General features: G+C 40.0%; 3 protein-coding genes across 3 annotated transcripts; all 3 read right to left on the bottom strand.

The window, feature by feature from the left end:
- Positions 1 to 5,315, bottom strand: LOC100838389 (65-kDa microtubule-associated protein 5). Its single transcript, XM_003568415.4, has 11 exons — positions 5,081 to 5,315; positions 4,326 to 4,529; positions 3,982 to 4,236; positions 3,688 to 3,903; positions 3,039 to 3,194; positions 2,790 to 2,949; positions 1,522 to 1,673; positions 1,298 to 1,385; positions 1,082 to 1,155; positions 918 to 992; positions 1 to 556 (listed from the first exon to the last, which is right to left on the bottom strand). The coding sequence occupies exons 1-11, from the start codon at positions 5,147 to 5,149 to the stop codon at positions 275 to 277; spliced, it is 1,731 nt and encodes a 576-aa protein (XP_003568463.1). The 5' UTR covers positions 5,150 to 5,315; the 3' UTR covers positions 1 to 274.
- Positions 5,316 to 7,755: 2,440 nt separating this feature from the next.
- Positions 7,756 to 10,779, bottom strand: LOC100838693 (cysteine proteinase inhibitor 3). The gene is made up of 4 exons (XM_003568416.4): positions 10,482 to 10,779; positions 9,366 to 9,591; positions 8,953 to 9,056; positions 7,756 to 8,074 (listed from the first exon to the last, which is right to left on the bottom strand). Exons 1-4 carry the CDS (start codon positions 10,677 to 10,679, stop codon positions 8,060 to 8,062), a joined length of 543 nt encoding a protein of 180 aa, XP_003568464.1. The 5' UTR covers positions 10,680 to 10,779; the 3' UTR covers positions 7,756 to 8,059.
- A 3,708-nt stretch (positions 10,780 to 14,487) lies between these two features.
- LOC100838996 lies at positions 14,488 to 20,158 on the bottom strand. Its single transcript, XM_014898963.2, has 8 exons — positions 19,852 to 20,158; positions 19,256 to 19,463; positions 18,020 to 18,810; positions 16,799 to 16,972; positions 16,589 to 16,705; positions 16,038 to 16,217; positions 15,769 to 15,815; positions 14,488 to 15,074 (listed from the first exon to the last, which is right to left on the bottom strand). Exons 1-8 carry the CDS (start codon positions 19,900 to 19,902, stop codon positions 14,732 to 14,734), a joined length of 1,911 nt encoding a protein of 636 aa, XP_014754449.1. The 5' UTR covers positions 19,903 to 20,158; the 3' UTR covers positions 14,488 to 14,731.
- Between the last annotated feature and the right edge of the window lie 3,458 nt (positions 20,159 to 23,616).

A 23,616-nucleotide genomic window follows, 5' to 3' on the forward strand; every position in this document is an offset into this window, starting at 1 on the left:
TATGGGATATGGATAATATTGGTACCCTGCAGACGCTGAATACAGCAAACAACGCAGGAGTTCTCATACTACCACTTCTCACCAAACAAAAGAAAGCAGAGAGAAATGTGCAGTACTATTTTGGGAAGGTTTCAAGTCTTGAAGGTTTTGCATCCAAAGTATAATCACCAAATCATTCAAGCATTAGCAAGCAGTTAATCTGTATGAGATTAGGCATATGGAAGGTAAAGCTAGGGTACGGGCTTCAGGCCCCAACTTGCAGGAGATGACATTTTCACAGGGAAGAATTGTCTGAGCAATCCTTGGTAATGGCAACATAGTTTGCTGGTATAGAAGCAGCTGTCTTGCCGGCATCCTTCATTTTTCCAGAAGACAAGCCTCCCTTGCGTGACATTGGCGTAGAGACACGACGGCTGTTAGGAGTTCCACCAATGATGTTGACGTTAGAACTCTGCCCAAGTGGCTTCCTTGCTGAAACCGGCCGCATGGGACTTGGTTTCGCTCCATATGTTGCACCTTGTTCTGCGGCAAACTGTTCCTGAAGTTTCTTAAGTTCCTGAAAATGGTTGACATTCAGCAATCCATTAGACTGGAAACGTACAGCAAGCACATCTCCTTATATGGTAAGGATACGCATCCTAACTCACCTTCCAACTATCCAAATTAGTGACGTGGAGAATAAAACAAAATATTTAACATATGACGTTTCAATGAGAATAGCTAATAGGCAATTTTAAACTAGCTCAACCAGATAATAGCTCAACTATTCCATTCTAGACCATTTCTATTCTTGGAACTGGGCAGGATTTCCATACATCTCCAGAAAGCTTAGCCTGCTAACATGGTACACTACACTGACCAGACACAGTGATGATTGTGACAAGGATTGAGTGTAACACGAGAAAATATGAACCAACCCGTGATCGACGTTTTTCCTCGTCCTTTTGTTGTCTTTCCGAGGTGTATTCTTCTAAGCTATGCAGCAGCCTCGTCTGTAATGAGTACACTAAATGCAATTAAGATGAAGTTGACACAGATTAACCTATTCATTTGAAAAGAGCATTGAGTAAAAGGAACATGCCTTATCATACATAAACTGTATGCCCTTCTCCTTTTCCCAAGCTTTAATTTTAGCAGTCAAATTCTCAAGCAGAGCTATATGATTAAAAAAATATTGGAGTTGAGAAACTTATGTTGTAGACATCAAAGCTCAACATTTGTAGTATTTTAATGATCGGAGCTCATCCAAACATTAGATATATCAAGTATAAAGACACACGAAAATATACAGTCTTACATGGAATTTTGCTGACCAATATCCTTGCTTTCTCCGCGCGCTTGAGATTTACGTGAGCTCCTCGACCAGCATTATAGCGATTTTGATCCTGAAATGGAAACCATATCATTGGTATATGGCATACGCAGCATTTTAATACTTCAACTGAAGATAATTGGCCAGTCAATTAAGCACTTGAACAAGTATAGAGTAGCATCTAAGGATAAAGGAAAATCTCAAGTTACCCTCTCATATTCACCAAGCCAGCCCTCCTCTTCAGATGCTGATGTCCATTTTTCCACTTTTTCTAGAATATCCTTTCTGCTTAGAGCAAGCTCTCTTGCTTCTGTAATTCTATCATCCATACCTGTAAGCAGCTCTGAGAGATCTGCTCTGCCTACAACACAAAGTATATCCATTATTAGATCCAACAGATAGCAATAAAAAACCACAAGGAATACTAAGTGGAAATGATGAAACGTGACTCCTAACATTCCATCTAGGGTCAGTTAAATTAGGCAAGAATCGAGTACTTTTGCATTATGGAGATTACGACAGGAGCAAAGAGCCTGTATCATAATTGCTGACACGAAATATGATTAGTGGTATAATACACTTAGGAGCATGGCAAACCAGGATTCATGTCAGTGGTATTTCAGAAAATGTTAGTGTTCAAGTATTTCAAATGTAAAAAAATCCACAAAGACACATGATGCAGAAATAGTACTACACCATTTACTTTTACAATTAACACTGTCCTTATTTTATGCTAGATGCTAGATTTTGTACGAACATTTTGGTAGATCCATTTGATGATTAAATCCAGCGATTTCTAAAGATCTGTTTCACAGTTATTAAAAGTTTAGTTAGTGACTTACTGTTTCAGTCTAGAGCTTCCATGCTCGGTTGTTCACATCCTCTTGAGCTAACTTAGTAATAATAATATGCAGACTACAACTAGGTAATCATGGTGGCACAATTGTCAAGAACAAAATAGGCTATTATTGTGGATGTGCGAGTCAAAATTCATGGATGTGCAAGTCAAAAGGAACAGAATTGTGTGCCCCAATTGTAAAAACTGTGACTCATGTGTAAGCACTTATCATAGAACACTTGCTCGAAAAGCCTTATGTAAGAAGAAAAAAAGAAATCATTTAGTGGATAGTGCATTATATATTAAAAAAACCAGCATTTTTCAACGGAACAGCAATTTCCTCCTCCAACCATCCAATAGTACGTACTTTATACCTATACCATTTTGATATCAAGATTGGTCTGTTGAGTATTTCAAGGGTAGACTAGATGAAAAAATATCAAAAAAGTTGTAGAACCTTCTTTGAGATTCGTTCACAGATTTCGAGATGAGACAGAAATGACAACATTAAACAAAAATGAAGCACCAACTAAATTTCACATCAGGCATTATTTAGTGAAAAAAGAAGCACAATACAAGATAAAACTATGTATAACAATTTCAGTTGTAAAATATTCAGGAGGAAAGGCAAGGGAGAACCAGAATCAATAAGATCAGCGAGAAGCCGCCACTCATGATCACTGTCCATATGCATGTGAACACTTTTGTAGATTTCTTCAAGCTCAGTCATTTTCTTTAGGACAAGCTCTTTCATTTTGCTAGCTTTCAAGTGCTTCAGTCTCTTAACCTCAACCTCTACCTACACAACAGGGGAAAAGATTTACATGACAATTGATATTAGCTTTAATGGCAGTTCAAAGAAAACAAAAGAACACAATCAATTGTAACCTTCTCAATAAGGTCATGCGCAAGGCATCCTTGGGGCATCACTGTATTGGGTGAGACTGAAATCAAAGAGGTAACATGATCAAAGCATTTTTGCTCATCAATTGGTGTGTCCATGAGATTCCACAACTCAATAAGTGTGCTTCCAAGATCTTGTAGCTGCAAGAGATAATGCAAATTTCAACAGTATGGGTCATTAGTACAAATAAGTACGAAATAAAAATCAGAGTCGTAAGTAATTTGTATGGTAAGAGCGGCAAGTACTGCCAGGGGGAAAAAACATGCTAACCATACACTGTCTAGAAATAAAGTAAAGGGTGACGTGAGGAAAATGTGATAGTACATAAAGGTAAGAAATAGGATGGGAATTATAGTATGATTATTTGAAGAACTATGTGCACAGTCTAACAAAGAAATAGTAAACCATGCCTGCAGTGTACAGGGATCATAATGGAGTTGCACAAGGCACAGTTTAGTAAAATTTCAGAATATGCTTTATTAAGTGGAATCAAATTATAAGGTCAACTACTCGACTTTAATGCCTGGCATACTGAAGATCAAACAGTCGAAGAATATGCACCAAGGTTAACACATTGTACTAAGAAACATGCAGGACCATGCTTGGACTAACTTGAATAACAAATGTCAATACCTTCCGGAGCCTCTGCTTCTTTTCTTGATTTAGTGCGTGAACTTTTCCTGCAAGACTGTCAAGTGTGCAATCACTTATACTCATAGATTTGGTTTTTCCCAACTCAACAAAGCTGGGATGAACTTCGTATAATGTCTTCTTAAGATCTAGAGACATCATGCTGCACATTTCATTAATACACTTGATCTGGAAATCAATCTTTTGCAGCCTGAGATTCTGAAAACATAAGTACAAATAATTAGGTGTGATAGTTCAAGGATTCTGGAAAGGACAGGTTTATAGCAGGTACCCAACCTTTTCTGTCTGGAGCTCGGTAAGCTGGGTCTTCAATTCCGTTAGTCTTCTTATTGACAGATTGGTCTCATCCACCAAAGGAGCTGCAGGATCCCCGTGATCAGTAGTTCCTGAAATTTCAGCTTCTAGACGAAATATACGCAGCTGAACAGTCAAAAATTCATTTACGCGCTCATCCCTCCTCATTCTCAAATCGTCCAGAACTGGCTCTACTTTTGCAAGTTGCTCCATTAATGTACCCCCAAGCTTCTCTATCTGTACAAACAAAGAGTATTGAGCAAAAGAGTAACACATAAGCTCATGGTAAAGAAGCAGGGAATGGAACATGAGAGCAATTCACAGACCCTAGAAAAGGATTCACGCTCTCCAAGGGCAGAAAGGATCCTATCTATGTCAGCTTCGCCCAAAGACATCGTTTGAAGTAGGTCTGCCTTTTGCTTTCTAGTTTCTTCCACTTTCGTCCTGTAAACATTCAGGCAGTCCTCCTCCAGTTGCAGTATCATCTTATCTCTTTCCAGTTCATCCTGGCCAATTTCTCCCCACAGTTCCTGGATCAAAAAAAGAAATCTTAAGAGTGCATCAAAAGGTTGTGCACAAAGCAATTCCCACCAAATGTTATGCAGAAAGAAACAAAGGAACATGAAAAACCGGGCACTTGACAATGCACACCAGTAGATATTGAGACAGACATGAATGAGGGAAACACCAAAGAAATGAAATTTCGGAACCGAGTTCGAAACAAAGGAGCACTATAAACATGATCCCTTGCCAAGAAAGCATCACGAAACACAAAATCGACCCCCAATCCCAGCACGCCCTAAAAATCCAACACTACGAATCATAAAATAAGACAATCGGAGTCCGATCCCCACACAGCCGTACGTATGAACGCCAACACGAGCCCATCCATTTCAGACAAGGGGAAAAGAACCCAATTTCCTTCCGCATCAAGAACCACCATAGCCACTATTGCCGTCAAACGGCGCAACATCATGGACGAGCCAAAACCAAGATCCAGTCGACCCTTCCCCAGGAAACAAAACTTGCACCAAGATACTAGCGCCCAAGAAATGGAATCACAGGAGACGCGGAATCGGACCTGCAGTTCTTGGAGAAAGGAGCCGCAGGAGGCGCGCGTGGGCGGCGGCGGCGACGGCGGAGTCGCCATGAACGAGGGGGGCGGGACGATCGAAAGGGCTCAGATTTAGGAGTGTTTTGCGCTGCTCCCTCGCCTAGGGTTAATAGACAGCGGGGGGAGGGATTTGAAAGGGGGAGAGCGGGAGCAGAAAGGGAAGGGAAGTGTGGAGACGAGACAAAGAGAGGAGGAAGGGGGTAGGTTATTATTGCCGGAGGGAGAGATGGGGGATTTGATTTCAAAACCGGCTGCGGCGTTCTCGCCGACTTTGCTGGGCCGTGATTGAAAACGGTGGGGTTTCTAGCCTCTAGCCTAGGTAGAAAATGCAGCAGCCAGCAGCCGCCTATGCCCACTCAAATTGCTTGATCCGAGCAGATGTAGTTCAAATTTTCCTACTTTTGGGGGCCTCTTTTGTTAAATTAACTATACAGTTTTTTGTTTTTCACAGGAATATTCCAAAAGTGGACACGTTCTCGAAAAAAAATAATTTCTCATTTCAAGATGAAGTGAAAGTAAAATGTGCGTGTAAAACTATGGGAAAACAATTTTACATGCCAAATGGGTGGTTTCTCAAATAATTAGATATTGGGCATTCGTCCGTGTGGTTCTGATTACGTGACGGGTTTCGTAAAGCACGGCCCGGCCCCGAGGCTAAGGAGGCAACTGGAATGCCAATTATGTCCCACTTCTAGTTCAACAGGGACTTGCTAGTTCGAAATTTTGATCAAAACTAGACACAAGATGAATTTGGCCCTTTAGTGGACATTCTTACTATCTAAAATAACCGTTTTTAGATAGTAGTAAGAATGATATTGTATACCTGGTATCCAAAAAAAATGTTTGTATTACTTTCGAGCTGAAAAGTGAAGACTGGGCCTGACCTGGGACACTAGGCATGGTCCGGGACACGCATGCCCAGATATAATGTAAGGAAACAAGTTAGTGCTTAACTTTTGCTTTTACATAGAGCTTTTTTTTTTCCGATGCTCAAAAATGTTCTGTTCTCGGTGAAAATTTATGTCAATATAAAAGAAAATATGAACATTTACTTGTGTGTCTTTTTCAAAAACAATAGCAAATTTAACCCCTTTATTTACATATTGATTGTTGATTCCATAAGGTACATTTCATGCTAAGCGTACATACTCCCTAGGAACTGTTTCTTTCTCTTTCTCAGCCCACACAGAGTACATTGTATCTGTTAGCCTTCGTACACTAATGCTCCCTCCATCCGGAAATAAGATTTCCGGACGGAAAAGTAGTTGTTTAGAGGCAAACCTTCCAATGGGTTGTACTCCCCAAGAAAAGTTTCGTTCTCTTTGGGTTGTTGTTGTGGGCTATTAGGCTGGTTGTGGTGGCAGAACTGGCATACAACCATTAGGTTCAAATGAACCCAATGGAATCAAACAAATGCTTCAGTAGTTCAGTTTTTGTCTTGCTCATTTAATGAAGATTTGCAGTATAAACAAGGATGAACCCAACAATCTCTAACTTCGCCACTGGTTGTGCTGGGAAAACCGTTGCGCTAGGGAAGTGGCTACATCAAACGATGGTCATTTGGTGACACACCCGTGGAGTGACTATTAATTGAGAAAATGTCTGATATGCCCCTAGGATGATAAGACCACTTTAACTATCTGATTGTTAGTTTTAGTGACAATTTGAGTAAGAATGAATGATTCCGCATATATAAAAATATATTTTTATAATATTCAGAATACTAATACAAAATATATTTTATAATATTTGAAATACTAACTAACATTATTATATGCATATCTTGCACAAGTCTACACACACGTCGCACATGCGCGTGGGATTATTTGAAGTCCTAGAAGTACCTTTTACAGGTGTTTTCACCCATATAACTAAAAGCAGCTTTCGGCTTTGGTTAGCCAACAGATCCAAATTTATTATTTGTTTGGGCTTTGGCCTTTTTTTCATGAAAAGCCGCTCTAGAACCCCAAACGAACAAAACCATATAATGATATTTTGCTAAATATTTATCTGCATAAATTTATTGTCTGTATAATGCAACGCACAAGCACTGTATTACCATAAATTGAGTTTTTTTACAACATCCCCTAGAAGTATTTTGCTATGTCATTTGCCTTGATATTGTGTGTGTTTTTGAGAAAACACAGATGTTTTGCATCCCGATGCATTGATAGAAAAAGAATTATGTACAGAATCATAGAGGGCCACACCTGAATTACAGCACGACGCGCCTAATTAGGGTTCACTGTCAGCAACACTCTGAGGCTTGGTATCGTGTTCATATTGTCATATTGAATGATCCCGGTCGATATAATGCACATAAGTCTAGTTTCTGGTTGTGTTGGCTCAATGGCTTTATAGCAATAAGCGGCGATTTCTATCCCCTTGATCATGTTCCAGATCTGATGTAGAGACAAGTTATGTTTGTCATTCCCTTCATAACTTCTTAGGAAGAACCGATCCCGATTCGTTGGGTGTCTGAAGAACCCAGTTATTTGGTGTCAATGTGTCAGGTGTGCAGGTGTTTATAGGGTCGATATATGCATTACATGTTCTAGTGTTTTATTTGTCTGTAGTCTTTTATTTATAACAATTCCTCTTAATCTCGTGCTAAGAAAATAAGTTTAGTGCGCCCTGATTCGGAACACCAAACCACTCCTTATTTCGGTTCACGAATGAACAACAAATGCAGGTAAATGCCATATGTACATACAAGAAGATGAAGAGTACGAGATATACAGAGTCCAACGTGTTGAAAGAAATATACAGGATCGACATCTCAAAGGCTCAAAGTAGGTCTGCTTAATAGTATATTACTATGTAGATGCCATTTACTCACAGAAACTTTGCACATGAGAAGGAAACTACTAGCATTCCTCAAGTTCATAGGTTGCTGACACCTAGATTAAGCTTCGACATTCACATCTTCCATCCTGGAAGCTATGGTTAAACCTTGTATGTCTGAAAAAGTAGATTTTGTCACAATGCATTCACATATAACCTGAAGAAGCAAATGCAGAATGCAGAAATAGATAAGACGATATTGGCCTTGCATGGAAACCATATTGTTTGCTTCAGCACATTGACTATGACCATTTTGTTGAGATTACTATGACAGTAGAGATTTGAGAATCACTCCAAATTATGACCATAGAAAGTAAAGGGAAAACTGGCTATGGGACACTATAAATTAGCGGCATTTGCTCCATCACACGATAAATTCATGGTTTTGCTAAAACTCGGTCTATATTCGTGGACTAGGAACACCATACCAGACCTAGACACTTCCAGCACCAACTGAAAAGATGGGAGAGGAACAAAAAGCTACTCCCTCCGTTCTACAATTCTTGTCGAAATATTACATGTATCTAGACACTTTTTATGAATAGATAGATCCATTTTGGGGCAAATTTGAGACAAGAATTATGGAACGGAGGAAGTATTATTCTGTATACATAATTCCATTTTCAATTATTGTAGATAAGCACAAATGTGAAAGATAAATGGGAAAATATTTTAAGTCCACGATATATAGTTAAGCACGCACCGACTAATTGGATGACTTTGCAATATGGGCATAAAACAACCTACTTTGGATCAGGAATTTTGTCATATAAAAAAGAATTTGGTAATAGCATTATACTTGCAGTACCAGATAAGCCCTTATTTATTGGTACTCCTCGGGCAGTAAACCATCACAACAAATATATGGATTGACCCACAAATATGCACTATCCCTTGATACTTTGGTGATAGGCAGGCGAACTAAACAGCAAAAGACAGGAAATGTCATTGGTGATGAATTGCGTAGGAACATGAGGGGAGGTGATCAAACAGACCTGAGATGAGAATGACGAGGAGCCGACATCGAGTCCATTATTCTCATTGTTCTCTGAGTGAGTCTTGGGTGCCACATGGGTTTGAAGAGAGAACTTGGGAACAGCTGGAAAAAAATAGTTTTATGAGAAAGACTCATCTTTCTTCCCAATAGATTGAGCTGGATAATTACCTAATTATGATCCACCAAAAGATATGTTTATATGTGCATAATATTTTGATCTGGAGAATCTGGCCCAATCCAAGGTTTGGCAAACAGGACTTGATTTCAACATTTAATATGTTATATTCTCAGATTCAACAAAATAAGCCATCAATTTTCATACCAGCACCGAAATACTTTCAGAACTAGATAATTGATATCATTTGATGTTACCTTCTCAATGATTAAGAAAATTAATGGGATGAAAAATACCTTGCCAGGTGATACCACCAGATGCAATTGCAGACTCAGACTGGGAGTCCCCAGCATGACGAAACTCAAGAACTGCCTTGAAATCTTGCCACGGCTTCACCCATACCTTTGCCTTGTACAAACTTTTGTTTCCAGCATCAACTACCTCCAACATCAGGTCATGCAAGGTCCCAGCCACTACCTGCCGTTTTGCACTCACTACACGTGCAAACTCCAACGCAGAGCCCTGCAGAAAGAAGATTAACACCAGAGGAAATCAGGTATGGTATATTTGATGAAGAATGCACCCTATCAGAAACTCTGAGCAAATACCAAAAAAACAATGTATGCTCAAAATCTGAAAATACCATGTCCTATGAATATCTCATGATCCCCCAAACAAAATGTCGGAGATGCCTCAACTGGATATTATCATAAGTTAATAAAGTGTGCCTATCATCAGAAAGATGCATCGGCGGAAAATAATTACTCCCTCCGTTCCAAATTATAAGATGTTCTTATGTTCTAACTTTGTCGTATGTCAAACTTCTCAAAGTTTGACCAAGTTTAATAAAAATCTACCAACATCTACAACTTTAAATTAGTTTTAGTAAATCACAATATACTTATTTGATATTAAAGATAAAAGTACGTTTTTCTTGGTCAATTTTTTCTTTAAATGACTTAGGACAAAGCGAGAGCATTTTATAATCTGAAACGGAGGAAGCACATGATAAACCGATAAAGAGTAGGTTGGCAAGTTGCATATGTTTCCAGTTAGTTAACGACTCAACGCCCTCCCGAATTTAACAATTAGATCCCAAAAGTTGCTGCTGGCCGTTTAAAACGCAGAACAAAGAGTAAATTACTGAAGTTTCATATTTTTCCACTTAGGTCAACGAACTTTGGAAATGGACAATTTCCAAAACTCACATAACTGGTTCAACTACCTTGCATTATGTCAAACTTGCACTGATCGAACCTACGGGAAGCACTTTCAACTTCGTCCACTCATGAGGAAAGATGTACCTAATTCGTAATAACACGCTGTAGCGCAACACAATTTAATCCGAAGACGGGGACAGATATCGACTGAATTTGGGACTCGAACGGGTGAGGGGGTGGTTCGCGACGCACCTGGTTCTTGTTGTGTTCGGCGACGGCGAATCGCGCGGCGTCCTCGGCCTCGGACTGCTCCCGGATCGCGGCGAGCATGCCCCGCACGAGGCCGCTCTCGTCGCCGCCGAGGTGGAACCCGGCGGCCCCGGGGACCGCCGCGGCGGCGGCGAGGAGCAGGACGGAGGCGAGGAGCACGGCGCCGCCGGGGCGGAGCATCGTCGCGGGCGCGAGTCCTCCCTCCGCTCGCGGGCGAGCTTTCGATTGGTTCGCGAGTCGGCGTCCGCGTGTGGTGCCTGTCTGCTTGCGATGCTTCTTGGGGTGCCTTGGCTTGGCCTTGGGGTGGGGAAAGCGAGTCGGGGGGTGGGGGCAGGTGGTTGGTTTGGTTGGGGTAGGGGGGACAGTGACGCGTCCTCTGATCCTAGCCGTCGGCAGTTTTGATCTGGCGGTGAGTGGGTAAAACTTTCAATGCGGACGCGCTTGTGCCTGTCAGAGTGTCAGACTACGCGAAGAAAGCACGTTGCTACGCTTAATTAAGCATGTGTCCCATTCAAAAGTCAAAACTGCGAGTACTAAACCAGCGACAATTATTTAGAAACGGAAGAAATAATTCGTATTAATATTCGTGCGGAATCATACACGCCCTATATTAAAGAACGATGAAGTACTATTTGTCCTTTTCAAATACAGTATTATTTTTCTTCTAATCCTTAGGCTCGATGCCATTGCAACTGGCGCTGGCTTTACAGTGAGTGATGCCTCCCCATTAGCCCCATTGATCACAGTTACGAGATCGCACGACCGAGGTATGGCGAGTGTGGCCACCACATGACAATCTTGATTTTTAAAGAATTTGGCATTATCCTCCTCTCTTACCCTTTGCTCTTGCCACATGTTTGGCCATGTTTCGGGTCACATCTGAGAGGTGGACACCAGGCTCCGGTGGTCACTGTAATGCCGCTAATTTATCGTCACAAAAAGAAAGCAAGTGAAGACTAATAAAAATGTGTGACAGTTGCTCGCAAACTCACATTAGTGCTTCAACCGATAGCCAACTCACATTCGTTGAGATGCTCCTCGGTGAGCACATCAAAGCTACAATAGCAGCCCTGAAGAGGTCAAAGCCAACATTCAGCGTTGGGTAGGAGTGATAAGGCAGTGTTGTATGTTTTTTTAAGTGTTGTATGTTTTTTTAATACAAGGAAAAACACTTGCCATTTTTTTCAAATGAGAAGAAAGTTTAGACTTTAGAGTACAAAGCTTTGCCTGAAGCCAAAGCGCACAAAGAAAAACAAACCTACTCGGTAATAAGGTATAAATTCTACTTACAAACTTACTTGTAGCCAATTGTGAAGAAGCAATCCAGTCAAAAAAATTTATGAAGAAGCAACACTCTTGATTAAGTTAACCATGGTTTTTCAATGGTTACTTCGGTTGCTAAGAAAGCTTGTCGGCCACTCCTTGACTGTGGCATTCACTCCTCCTAGGTTGATGTTCGGACCAAGGCACGGTTTGACCACATCCCAAATCATTATTGTGTATAGGCATTTGATAACAGATGAACCGCCAACATGGGATCATGCTTACACAAACCGCAGCTCGGCCACCCGCACTGCTGAAGTCTACCCGCACCTCGACCAAAGTGTCATTTTGGCTTTTTGCAATTGGGAGGCAACCATTCCTTCCAAATGGTGGTTTTCGTCATGGTCGTCATGATCCCTCAAACTGAGCCACGTATGCCTAAGCCGTAGTGTGGATGTCATCGAGTTGCCAAATTATAGTATCATTAACTCTTCACATGAGATGGAGATGGTTCAATTGTTCCCACATCGTAGCGAACTCTTGGATATGCTCAACCATCATGCCCTAGTAGGTATTGATCTGACTAACCCATGAATATTTTGAAAAGCTTTTGAACCTTCTATTTCTTCTTCTTGCTAGCATAGAGAGACCATCTTTTTTTGGCGATATATTCCTAGGCCTTAGACCCACAAGCTAAGACGAATCCTAGAAGGAAGCTTTTAGTCCAATCCAGGATTTTGATTCATCCACCTATTCTAGTCGAAGCCACCTAAAGCGGAGTTCAGTGGCTAATTTGTCGAGGTTGAGGGTGTCCTCATGATCTTGTTAGGGGGGGCATGTCCCAATTGATTTTGCACTTTTCTCCTACAACTTTGTCACATCCGGCCAAAAGAAAGGGTCTTCTGTGTTTTGTCATAGGGTCTTGAGATGATAGATGGCCTGACAATAGTGAGTTGCTTTCCATTTCAGGAAACTAATTTTCTAACAAATTTATCTTCAATGATACTGAAATTAACTTGCTTCAATCGTATAAGAGTGAGTGGCAACCACATGTGTCTTATTAGGAAAGGAGTCCATGTGGTTGGAAAAATGTCTCAGAGATCCATCCTACAATATCTGATTGCCGCCACAAGGCTTTTCAACAATTAGTGATACACCTCGCGAGAGTAATCAAAACTAGATAGGGTATGATACTCGAAAGGCTTTGGATATCTTTCTTAATTGTTCTGATAAATACCGCCACATTTTTGCGTGCATGGACGTTCTAATGGTGGGAGTGTCTCCCTAAAGCTTATGCAGCTAGCCTTGAGACGGGGGCACAGGGCCTTGTCCAGAATGTGGTGCAAATGATCAAATGGCAAGGGAAAATGCGAGAGGTGATAGTGGATCCTCATGGTTGAGGCCTCTCTTAGGTTTGATTGTTCCACAATTTCGTTAGGGCAGATAAATGCCTACTCAAGATTAGAGTAGTCAACGGTATACATGGACCTAAACTTCCTAAGGTGACAAGGTGTTTGGTATTCAGCACCAGAGCATCAAATACCCAAAATAAAAAAAAAATCAAACCACAGTGGTGATATACGGTAGGCATACCGCAGTCTTCCGAATGATTTCTCATAATATCTATAGAATTTTCACAAAATGATGCATGGAATTGGGTGCGTCTTATTTTGACTCTACACAAAGAGTTGACATAAAATGCAATAGATAAATGACCTTGATCGCCTGCATGAGGAAATCCCCGTTCCCATCATGTGTGTCATGCACCGTTCTCTTGGTCCACATAAACATCCTAGATATCCCGTCAACAATTGCTTCGGTGTGGTCACCCTCCTCACGAACTCACGCGTGCAACCCAACATCTTGTCCCCTTCGGCTCTACTGTGTCTCCGTTGCATGTATCTTTCTCCATGAGAACGCCCTCTCCTTTGCTCTTCCCTCCTCAACCCTTTCTCCCTTTTAACTCTCTCGCTCTTGCGCTCTCTCTCTCTCTCACAGCTTGCTGCTTCTCTTCCTCCCGACATGAGGCTTACAAAAATTGCTTTACGTGGCCTCAAAGTGAAGCTCAACGTTGAAGTTCATGCACCACCGAGTTAGGGAAAGATGGTGGGGAAGGGTTGATGGAGACGGCCTCTTGTGATCCATCTCCGACGGGGCTCCAGTGAGCCCAAACCAACCATGGTAGGGGCCTTTGACACTGGTGATGAATATCAGTTAATTTGGATATGTTCCATACATTGTTTCAACATGTTACATGTGTGTATGTTTTTTGTTGCGTACATGCGGTTTTTTTCATGTTCCGTGTGTGGAATCTCTTTTCAATACTTTTGTTGCAAACAAAACATAAATTTGTTGCATGCACTAACAAAGTTGTTTCATGCACGTCCTTGGAATGCTGCAAGATTTTTTGCAATGCTTTTTGAGATGGTTACAACAAAATTATTGTATCAATATTGCATAAGTACTCCATCAAATGCATATTAAGTGTCTTAGATTTTACACTGACTTAGTATAAAGTTGTACTAAATCGAAGACACTTATTGTGGATCGGAGGGAGTAAGAAAAAAGGTTGCATACGAAGGTTTAATTCTGCAATGACCATATGGACGAGATTTGGCTTTTCAAGTACTCCAATATAATACTTCCAAGATCCTGGCCGCAGGGTGCAACGCCATAGCCGTCGGCGCACTATGAAACGTCAGAAATATAACGTTGAATCACACCATTTGAACTGACGTTATCTTTTATATAGATTAAGCTAAGATCTCCATATATACAATATCATGAACTACTGTCAAATGCCGCTGTTTTCGGTCATCCCCTCAAAAGACCAAATGCTATCCCATAACAAGTCCTAGAATCAAAAGTCCACTAAATTTGCATAGAAAACAAGATGGGTAGACCGTTTATTTTGATTATTATCTCTCATGTTTATCAAGGACATTCGGGCAACACTGCCACTCTGAAGTTCAGCAAAACTCCCAACCCTCCTCGTTGGACTCCCGCTTCTTGCTATTGCCTTTAACCACTGGATTTGCAACTTCATTCTCAAGGTCAGCTAGCATTTCAACCATTCTCTCGTTTACATCCGTATCTTCAACCGGACTTGCACCTTCAGCGACTGTATGCTTATCTGTAGACTCAACTGCTTCGATAGTCCTATCTAAAGAACTATCACTCCTGTGCAGTGAGGAATGCAGCGAGGAAGAAAGGCTCGAAATTGTTGATCGCTGCAACTTGCTCCATGATAAGCGCTCATCCACTATTCGCTTTAGTTGCGACACATCCTCGCAGATCACAGCCATCTCACCTCTGCATAACAACAAGGATATGAATTAAAATACTGATCATAAACACAAAATCAAAATGAATCATTTAGAATTAGCTGTCTGTGACAGGTATATTACTCCAGACAAGATGCTACAACAGTTACAAACATCAAACTAAATTTCAAATGACACACTCTCTTTTTGTAAATGATGACATTTTAGACATGCGCACATTCCAATATGTAACTTTGAGCTTTAGTTTTTTATGAATATGTTAATAACATAATATTGTGAAATTACATAAAAAAAATCAAATGATACAATTTCCATCTAACCAACTTAGATCTTTTTATAAGTTATTCGTCAAGATAGGGAGCTACTACACAACAGGTACCACAAAACATCATTTATTTAATTATTTCTGAACGGAGGTACTACACAAGAATTAACTGACTTAAAATGGCAATTGTTCCTGGCTGAGAAGAATGAGAAGACTGGTGTACTCGTGTCGTAAGTCATAACCAAACTACATCAGCATTATTATGATTTTGGAAGGTGTAAGAGCAGTATATTATTGAACATTTTCCAAAGATGGAAAAAGATCATCGGAAGTTCTAAAGAGTCGATAATATACTGAAACTTGAGAGATAATTAGGTCAAAAAGCTACAGGACGATTCAAAAGCCAATTGAAACAGTTCAGGGGAACCAAAGTGGCTGAAATGAAATCAGAACTTACTGCAGTGTATCAACAATTCGACCCCGCTCAACCAAAAAGTCCTTCAGCTGCCCATCCAAAAATAAACATACAACATTAGCAACTGAACCATTATCAACCTAATTCATAATAGCGCTAAAAGACAAGGTGTGCACGAATCCCTCAAGAACATAGCTACCATACAATATTTCATTATTTCATTAAATAATGAAAACTAATATCAAATATATCTTAGGAAACAGAAAGTAACAGACAAAATGGTAACTAATATAAAAGATGCACGTTCATACCTTCAAATTCTCCTCAGCTTCTTTCTGCAGCTTTCTTGATTCTTCAACAATGGAATTCATCTGATCTTCTTGTTCACTAAGTAATGCCTGAGCAGAAGCTTCTTTTTCAACTTTTACCTTCTCAGCTGATTCAATTTCCTGTTGTGCAGCAACCAATCTTTCCTCGAGAGTTTGCCGTATCTATACAGATTAAATTTAATGATCGTGTTTACATTGAACTCAACTTACTAATATGTAAATGAACTTTATCTAACTCAACATATAAACTACAAATTATTCTCCTATTATTATCAGTTACATATTTTGGCATAAAATTAATGTGTCACATTAAAGGATAGAATGAAGAAAACCGAAAAATAAGGACTTCAAGACCATCCATTCCATGTTCTGCTAGGAAGCTTAGTCAATGGAAAGAAAATTCTTAAACATCTTCTCCAATCAAGGAATTAACATGATATCAACTACAAACGACCATGTTCACGTCCCTTTCATGCAGGATAGTAGCTATATGCTAAGTACAGATGGTTATAAACAAAGCATTAAGATAATACCTCTTCAATTACAACTAGATAGCTGTTCCGCTCGTCTGACAGCCTCTGAAGTCGAGATTGGAGCTCCCGTGCCTCCGTGGTCAAAATAGATCTCTCACCAAACACCTCACCAGCATGCTGTATATAGCAAATTAGTCAGATTCCTTTAGGCTAGGCAACTCAGGAGTCCCCTCCTTTATGAAATATTGATGAGGGGATAAAAGGACAAACCATATCATTTGCTTCTTTTGCATGATTCAACATTTCTTTGAGCTCCTCAACTTTAGTGAGAATGCTTGTACACGAACTGGATGAATCACGCTTTGCCAATTCAGCCTTTTCTTCAAGAAGTTCTACATCGCCTATCATCTTAGTAACCAGTTCAAGAGAGGGTAACAAATCATTCTGCGCGATGTCAAAACAAAGAATAAGTATCAAACTTCGATAATAATATGTGAATCAGCTATAAATAAGGAACATTTTACAGCTGAGCTAAATCAGTGTTCGCGGTTTTATAAATTTCAGTGCGTGTAAAATCATGATTGATTCAGTTCCTTGCAGAGAAGTAGTACTCAGGGAAGTCATGGATAGTTTTAGTTCTTTAGAAATGAAAGGGGTTGTTAAGTGTTAACTACTGAGTATCAGAATATTTCGTAATGGTAGATACAATGCTGCTTGTATCAGCCAAAGTGGCCCCTAGACCAGCAACATCTTGATCTACCTTATATGGTGGGTGTTTTTGGAGGGAGGGTCTTCTTTTGTAAAAAATTGTTATGTCATCCTAAGACATGAGAACGACCAACATGCAAAGAATTACTGACCATGGCCCAATATAGTTTCACTTGGCCTACCATAGCCTGATTTGACTATTGAGTACGACCATTTAACACTAAATGTACTACTCTCCTGCAGCATCAAGAAATGGAAGCCAAATACTTTTCTACTTTATTCGACAGCAGAATAACTATGGCCATGCCACTATGCTTATGTCTCATTTTTGCCATCAGCCCCACTGAGGCAGTTGACTAAATACAGTTTTTAGAATAATCACTCTTTCCCTTTATTTCAGTGCATGAAAAACGAGGTATTCAGGTTGACTCACATCTCTAAAGCTCAATCAATCTTTTCGCAGTGTGCACTAGGTATTTAACCTGTCATTTCAATCCATACTTGCTATCAAAACAACGTCCAACATGGCTTTATTTCTCTTTCACTTATCTTTATTAAGCAAATCATGGACCAATATGTAAACATCAATGCCATAACCATGCAATTTTTCAAGAGAAAACAAAATAAGAGAGAAGCATGAACATTAAAAAACGCAATCCATGAGCTCCCCATCCAAAATGACTTTATTTTCTTTCACTGATCCCAAGCACATGGGTGTAACACATGCTTCTACCAATTTTTTCAAAGAGGCTAGCATGGTGAGAATTTCAATAAACAGGTTACCTTCTTGTTTTTGGCATCAACAATGGAATCCTTGAGTGACTTGATACTAATAGAATGGCTTGAATGAGTTGAAGCCATGGAAGCAACAGGATTCAAATTAAGATCAGGAAGCAAGTTGGTTTTAGAAGATAAGAATGTGTCACCATGCTCAACTCTATCCTCGGTATGCTGCTTGTTGTAATCAATGCCAGCATAGTTAGTATCCTTCTGTTCCAAGACTCCACCAGCCCCAACAGAGGATTCTCCGATGTATGGAACAGAAAAATCGAGCACAGGTGCAAAATCATCTTTTTCAATACTTGGAATTTCAGGTGAGGCTTCACTATTAGAAACACCGCCACGAATCTTTAACCAGATGGAACTATCTATATCTGCACAATCAGAATGAAACTTCTTCAAAGAATAATCCTGGGGAACACAATCCCCAACTGGAATTTTGATGTCAGAATCTTGCTCTTGGACTTGTGCGGCATTAAGATTTATGCTGTCATTCCGACTTGTTACCATTGGTGATTGAACAATATATCCAATTGGATTATCTGAATGGACTAAGTTATTCTCAGAAGGAAACTTAAATAATAACTCATCCATGATCAGAGCATTTTTCTCATCATTAAGTTCAAGGACATGATGCGAAGGGAAGTGTAGCTGTTCACTCATCATTTTGTATGGTGGAGTCACATCTAGTTCACCAAGTACAATTTCTTGCATATCAGTTATGATCCCTGTAGAAGATGGGACTTGTGCAGAATCAACACTTCCATTAGCTTCGTTAACACGCGCATCAGGCCCTGGTTTGACAGTCCAGCCATTAGCATAACTTCAGAAAATGGGAAAGGTGAACTGAGCATAACTTCCAAAAAATAAGAGAGAATATGCTGCCACATAAGCTCAATTAGTCAGGCAATCATAAGAAAGTCCAGACGTAAAGCCTTGAGTCATTACTTAACACTAAAAACATCATTAAACAAGCGCAAGTTAAACTTAAACAGTCACCAGTATGTTACCCAAGTCACCAAAACGCCACACGAGCTAGCTTGAGAACTCTCAACTAAGAAGATCCAAAATAACACCAATCATACACAGACACTGTCAAGTGTCAACTATGCATGCAAGCGCCTTCAATTGGATATTTTTTACCATAAGGATGATAAGATATGGCACTCAAAGCCTCCAGATGGAACACCTTCTGCACTAGGAAGGGAATGGGGCAAATGATGAACTTTATACTCTTACCAGCAGATGATGAACTTCCCGTTGCACCATGATTAGCAGATAAATTTCTGACAAATTCCTCCATAGGCAACGCAGCTTCATGATGGAAGCTAGGAATTCCGACTGAGCCTGTCATAGATGGCATGACCTCATCAAGGACGGCCAACACAGCTGAATCAGCATCTTTACAGTGTTCTATTGCCACCGCCTTCAGCATACGAGGATCAACCTGCCAAAAGGGGCACAACAAATCCGTTACCACTTTGATGGCGGCCCTAGACAGCACCAAAGCTGAAGCGCCGATTGTCCAAATGCACATCACACAGCAGTCCAGTAAAAGAATCGATCTTCTCTTTGGAGAAAACGAAGAATGGATCTAATAATCAATACCCAAATTTCGGCGGGACACTAAAATCGAACCTCAGTCTCACCGCAACTAGCACGTCGTACTCGTTCCACTGGAAATCACTGATCAATCTGTAGCCAGTTCCCTCCTACAAGTGAAATTACGCAGAACCCAAACCCTCGCGTCGCCGGAAAAAAAAAATATGTTTTCCCCTTCTCCTTCGAGCAACACCTATAGCCCCACGCGAGATAGAAAGGGGAACCGATCGTACCTGAGGGAAGAGCTCACGAAGCGAGCGGAAGACGGCCATGTGGTCGCCCATCTCCAAACCCTAGAAGCCGAGGAATTAGGATATGCGAAGAACTCCAGGAACACCGCACCAGATGGAGGTTAAGACGGCACCGAGGGAAAAAAGATTAGGGTTTGGGGCTCCTCTTTGATCGCGCGAGGGAGGAGGAGGCGAGACGAAGTGTAGCAGGAATGCAGGATTGCAGGAGAAGGGACGAAGCAGGGAGGGATGACGCCTTTTACCGGCTGGCCATCGCTAAATGTTTACGTTTAGGCCCTCCTCCATTGTTCTCTTTCTTCCTCGTTTCCTTCGCGAGGGATTTTAGAAGACCTGCGCTGAACTTATTGTTCGTTTAGGTCATGTATCGTTTCGGGGAAATTCTGAAAGTATATATGCTTACTAGCACGTGTAAAATATCAAAAAATTTAACTTGTGCATCGTAAGGTAAAAAATGAACAAAAAAAAATTCAAAGCACATTGTCCTTAATTGCTTTTAGGTACATTATACATGTTAATTTGGGTAAAGCTTTGCATGTAATCTTACATTTATATATACGGACATAATGATTTTTCTAATATAAATACATGTATTATGATAAAGGACGATTTTTTTCGCACTACTGGGTATAGTTACTCCCTCGTACGTTTCACACAAATTAGGTAAGTATATAGACAACTGGGAGTATGTAGAATGTAGTATATAGGTACTAGGATATACTATAATACTAGATCATGATGGCGCGCGTTGCCGCGTCCATCAGTTTCGACAATAGAATAATAGGAAGTATGTAAATTAGAGGCATCTAACATGAAAGTTAAAATTTCATGAATTCTGCTAGTAATTTAAGAGATGTTAGTTTAAGAGTGCAAAATGTGAATTTTAATTGTTTTTGAAGATATCTCAAAGCGTTGCTTTTCTTATAAACTTGTAGTATATGTTGCATTGGGCTAGTTAAAGATCCAAACGCGATCAGACAGCCTAGAAGAGTGGATGTATGAGAGTTCCTAGAATGTCCTGTTATGTGAACTTCAATTGTTTTGAAGATATTTTGGTCACTCTTTGCATGATAAACTTGTATCATCTGTTGCATTCGCTGATTGTCAGATTTTTTCGTGGTCAGCGAGAAAATGAAAATAGGCTAAGTTGTGACGACATGGTTTAGGGTTTGCCCAGTCTAGCAACCTAGTCACTGATTTTTTAGCAAGAATGGTGATCATCATACATGTATGAAACTCGTTAACATGTCAGGAAGATACATATTAGATATCCTCTTGAAACATTGTACACATAGATAAAATTTTCAATATACCACCGTAGAACCATATAACTTACCGATGTAGATACCATAGTTACTCTAAAGACCAACTATATGTAGGACCATGGTACAAGTTCAGACTCTCATCACTCATGTAAAGTTGAAAAGACCATATGCATCCTAGACTACAGACAGGTTTTGCTTCCACGGAGTTACAAATATTAGAAGTACGAACTGGATGAAAAATTGATCTAAGCTAGCATAAGATCACTGCTGCAAATGCATCTACTTGTTGCAGTAGCTGGTCTGTACAACTATATGGCTGATCGGAGAACTCTGACATTTTAGAATGTAGGTTAACAAAAAAATTACTTGATACCTGAAAAGGGGTTACAATCGTACAGTGACTAAGTTAAAAGCCCTTTCGATCCCAATCAATATGATACATGCATTTAGCTAGCGACGAAACAATCCATACTCCTCGATCCGGCGAGTACTAGTGAAAACGGCAAGTGGGTTTATATAGACGTGAATATACGGAGAACTCGCTTAAGTTTTTGGCTTCGACCTATGTAATTTCTGAAGAAGGGGTGCACATTTACAAGTATGTTGAAAAGAATAAATGGCCTACTTGAGACTACCGTCCTCGTACGAGTTCACCGACTAGGTCCATCGCTCGAGGTAGTGTCGGGTTGACTCCTCCTTCTGGATGCAGCGCTCCACGTCCGCTTTGATGAAAGGAAATAGGTAAATGTTGTCTGAGCATAGGGCAGACAGAAAACTTCTCACCCAACATAAACATGACGCTCTGTTATTGCTGCTCTTTCCGTCCAACAAAAAATGTCTCAATTTTTATTAAATTTGAATGCATCTATACACTAAGTCATGTCTAGATACATCCTGACAAACTTGAGACATCTTTTGTTGGACTGAGGGAGTATATATTTTAACCAACCATGTGTGATTATTACAAGTTGGCCAGATTAGAGGATTTTATTACAGAAAACCGAGATTCCATGTTATACTCCTCCTGTTTTCAAATAATGGCGTCCACATATTTTGAGGGTCCACATATTTTGAGGGTTAACTTTAACCAACAATTAGAGTAATGATAGGAAAGACTTTGCATACGATGATTTCTGTACTATCTCTGTACGATCACATCTCACTGCTTTTCCAGTGCTAATCTTCATGCTATGGCCCACTTTCAGATTGTGTCATGTTGTAACAAAATCATTGAATTCATATTAAAAAAAAGTTCCAACGGTATAAACTTATAACTCATAATCTACATATTATTGATCTAAATGGTGGTCAAAGGTACCACCACGAAAAGTTTGGAAATCATTCTTGAGAAACATACGTGGTACTCACTCCGTCCCATATTAAGTGACTTTTTATTATTATTTTTACGAGTGAAGTGACTTTCTATTATATGTATCTAAACGTTTTTTAAACATAAATACATTCATATTTGGGTAATTTGAGTCGCTCAATATGAGACCGAGGGAATACTAACGAAAAGAAAAGTCTACATAGAGTCGGTTGATTTTTAATACGGAGCATGTGCCAATGGGGTGTATGATTCCTCCGAAGAAAAAGTCCGGGCATGTGTAGTCGAGAAAAACGGAAAAAAGTTGATGAGACGTATGAACTCGAGCACCGAAGCATTAATGTATCTTAGGCACGAAGGAAGTATTATATCACCACCTACGGCATGCAGCCACTTTGTAACGGAAAAATACTAGTATTCGTACTAACTTTTGCTGCACTCTGCATGAAGTTGGCTGATCTAACCGTGCATGCAAATGCAAATTGATTTTGAGTTGTATTCTTTCTTTCTTTTTCGTGAAGATTTTGGGTTGTATTCCACACACAAACACACAACACAAAGAAGTTTAAATCACTTTGCCAGCGATGACATAAGCTGCATCTGGTGACGCGGACGCCACAGGTGTCACGCTTTGGAAGATGTCACATCATAATAGCTTCCGCAGCTCTCGTGTGTCAAGCAACCGCTGCAGCAGCCATACATCAGGCGATCCGTTTCCACTACCTATTGTACAACCCAGTCTTCTTATTGGGCATATATTGCTTCAGGGTTCGGATCACAATAATAAGCTACTCACTCCGATCCATATTACTTATCTCAAATTTACTCAAATATGAATATACCTATATTTTAAAAGCTTCTAGATATATGTAATATTTTAACAAGTAATTCCGACCGGAGGGAGTAATGAATACAGCCTCGAGATCTACTTGATCAAACAAAGCTTAAAAGCATTCAACTCAGCTTCTTCATGTACTATAAGAATATCAGTTTAAACAACTCAAACATAACTCAGGTCTCTCGTTGTATTTCAATCTTATATACTGCTCCCTCCGATTCATATTAGTTGTCAAAATATTGCATGTATCTAGACACTTTTTAGGCATAGTCACATCCTATTTGGGCAAATCTGAAACAATTAATATGAATCAGAGGGAG

Source organism: Brachypodium distachyon, chromosome 2, assembly GCF_000005505.3.
Source record: "Brachypodium distachyon strain Bd21 chromosome 2, Brachypodium_distachyon_v3.0, whole genome shotgun sequence".
Lineage (NCBI taxonomy): Eukaryota > Viridiplantae > Streptophyta > Magnoliopsida > Poales > Poaceae > Brachypodium > Brachypodium distachyon.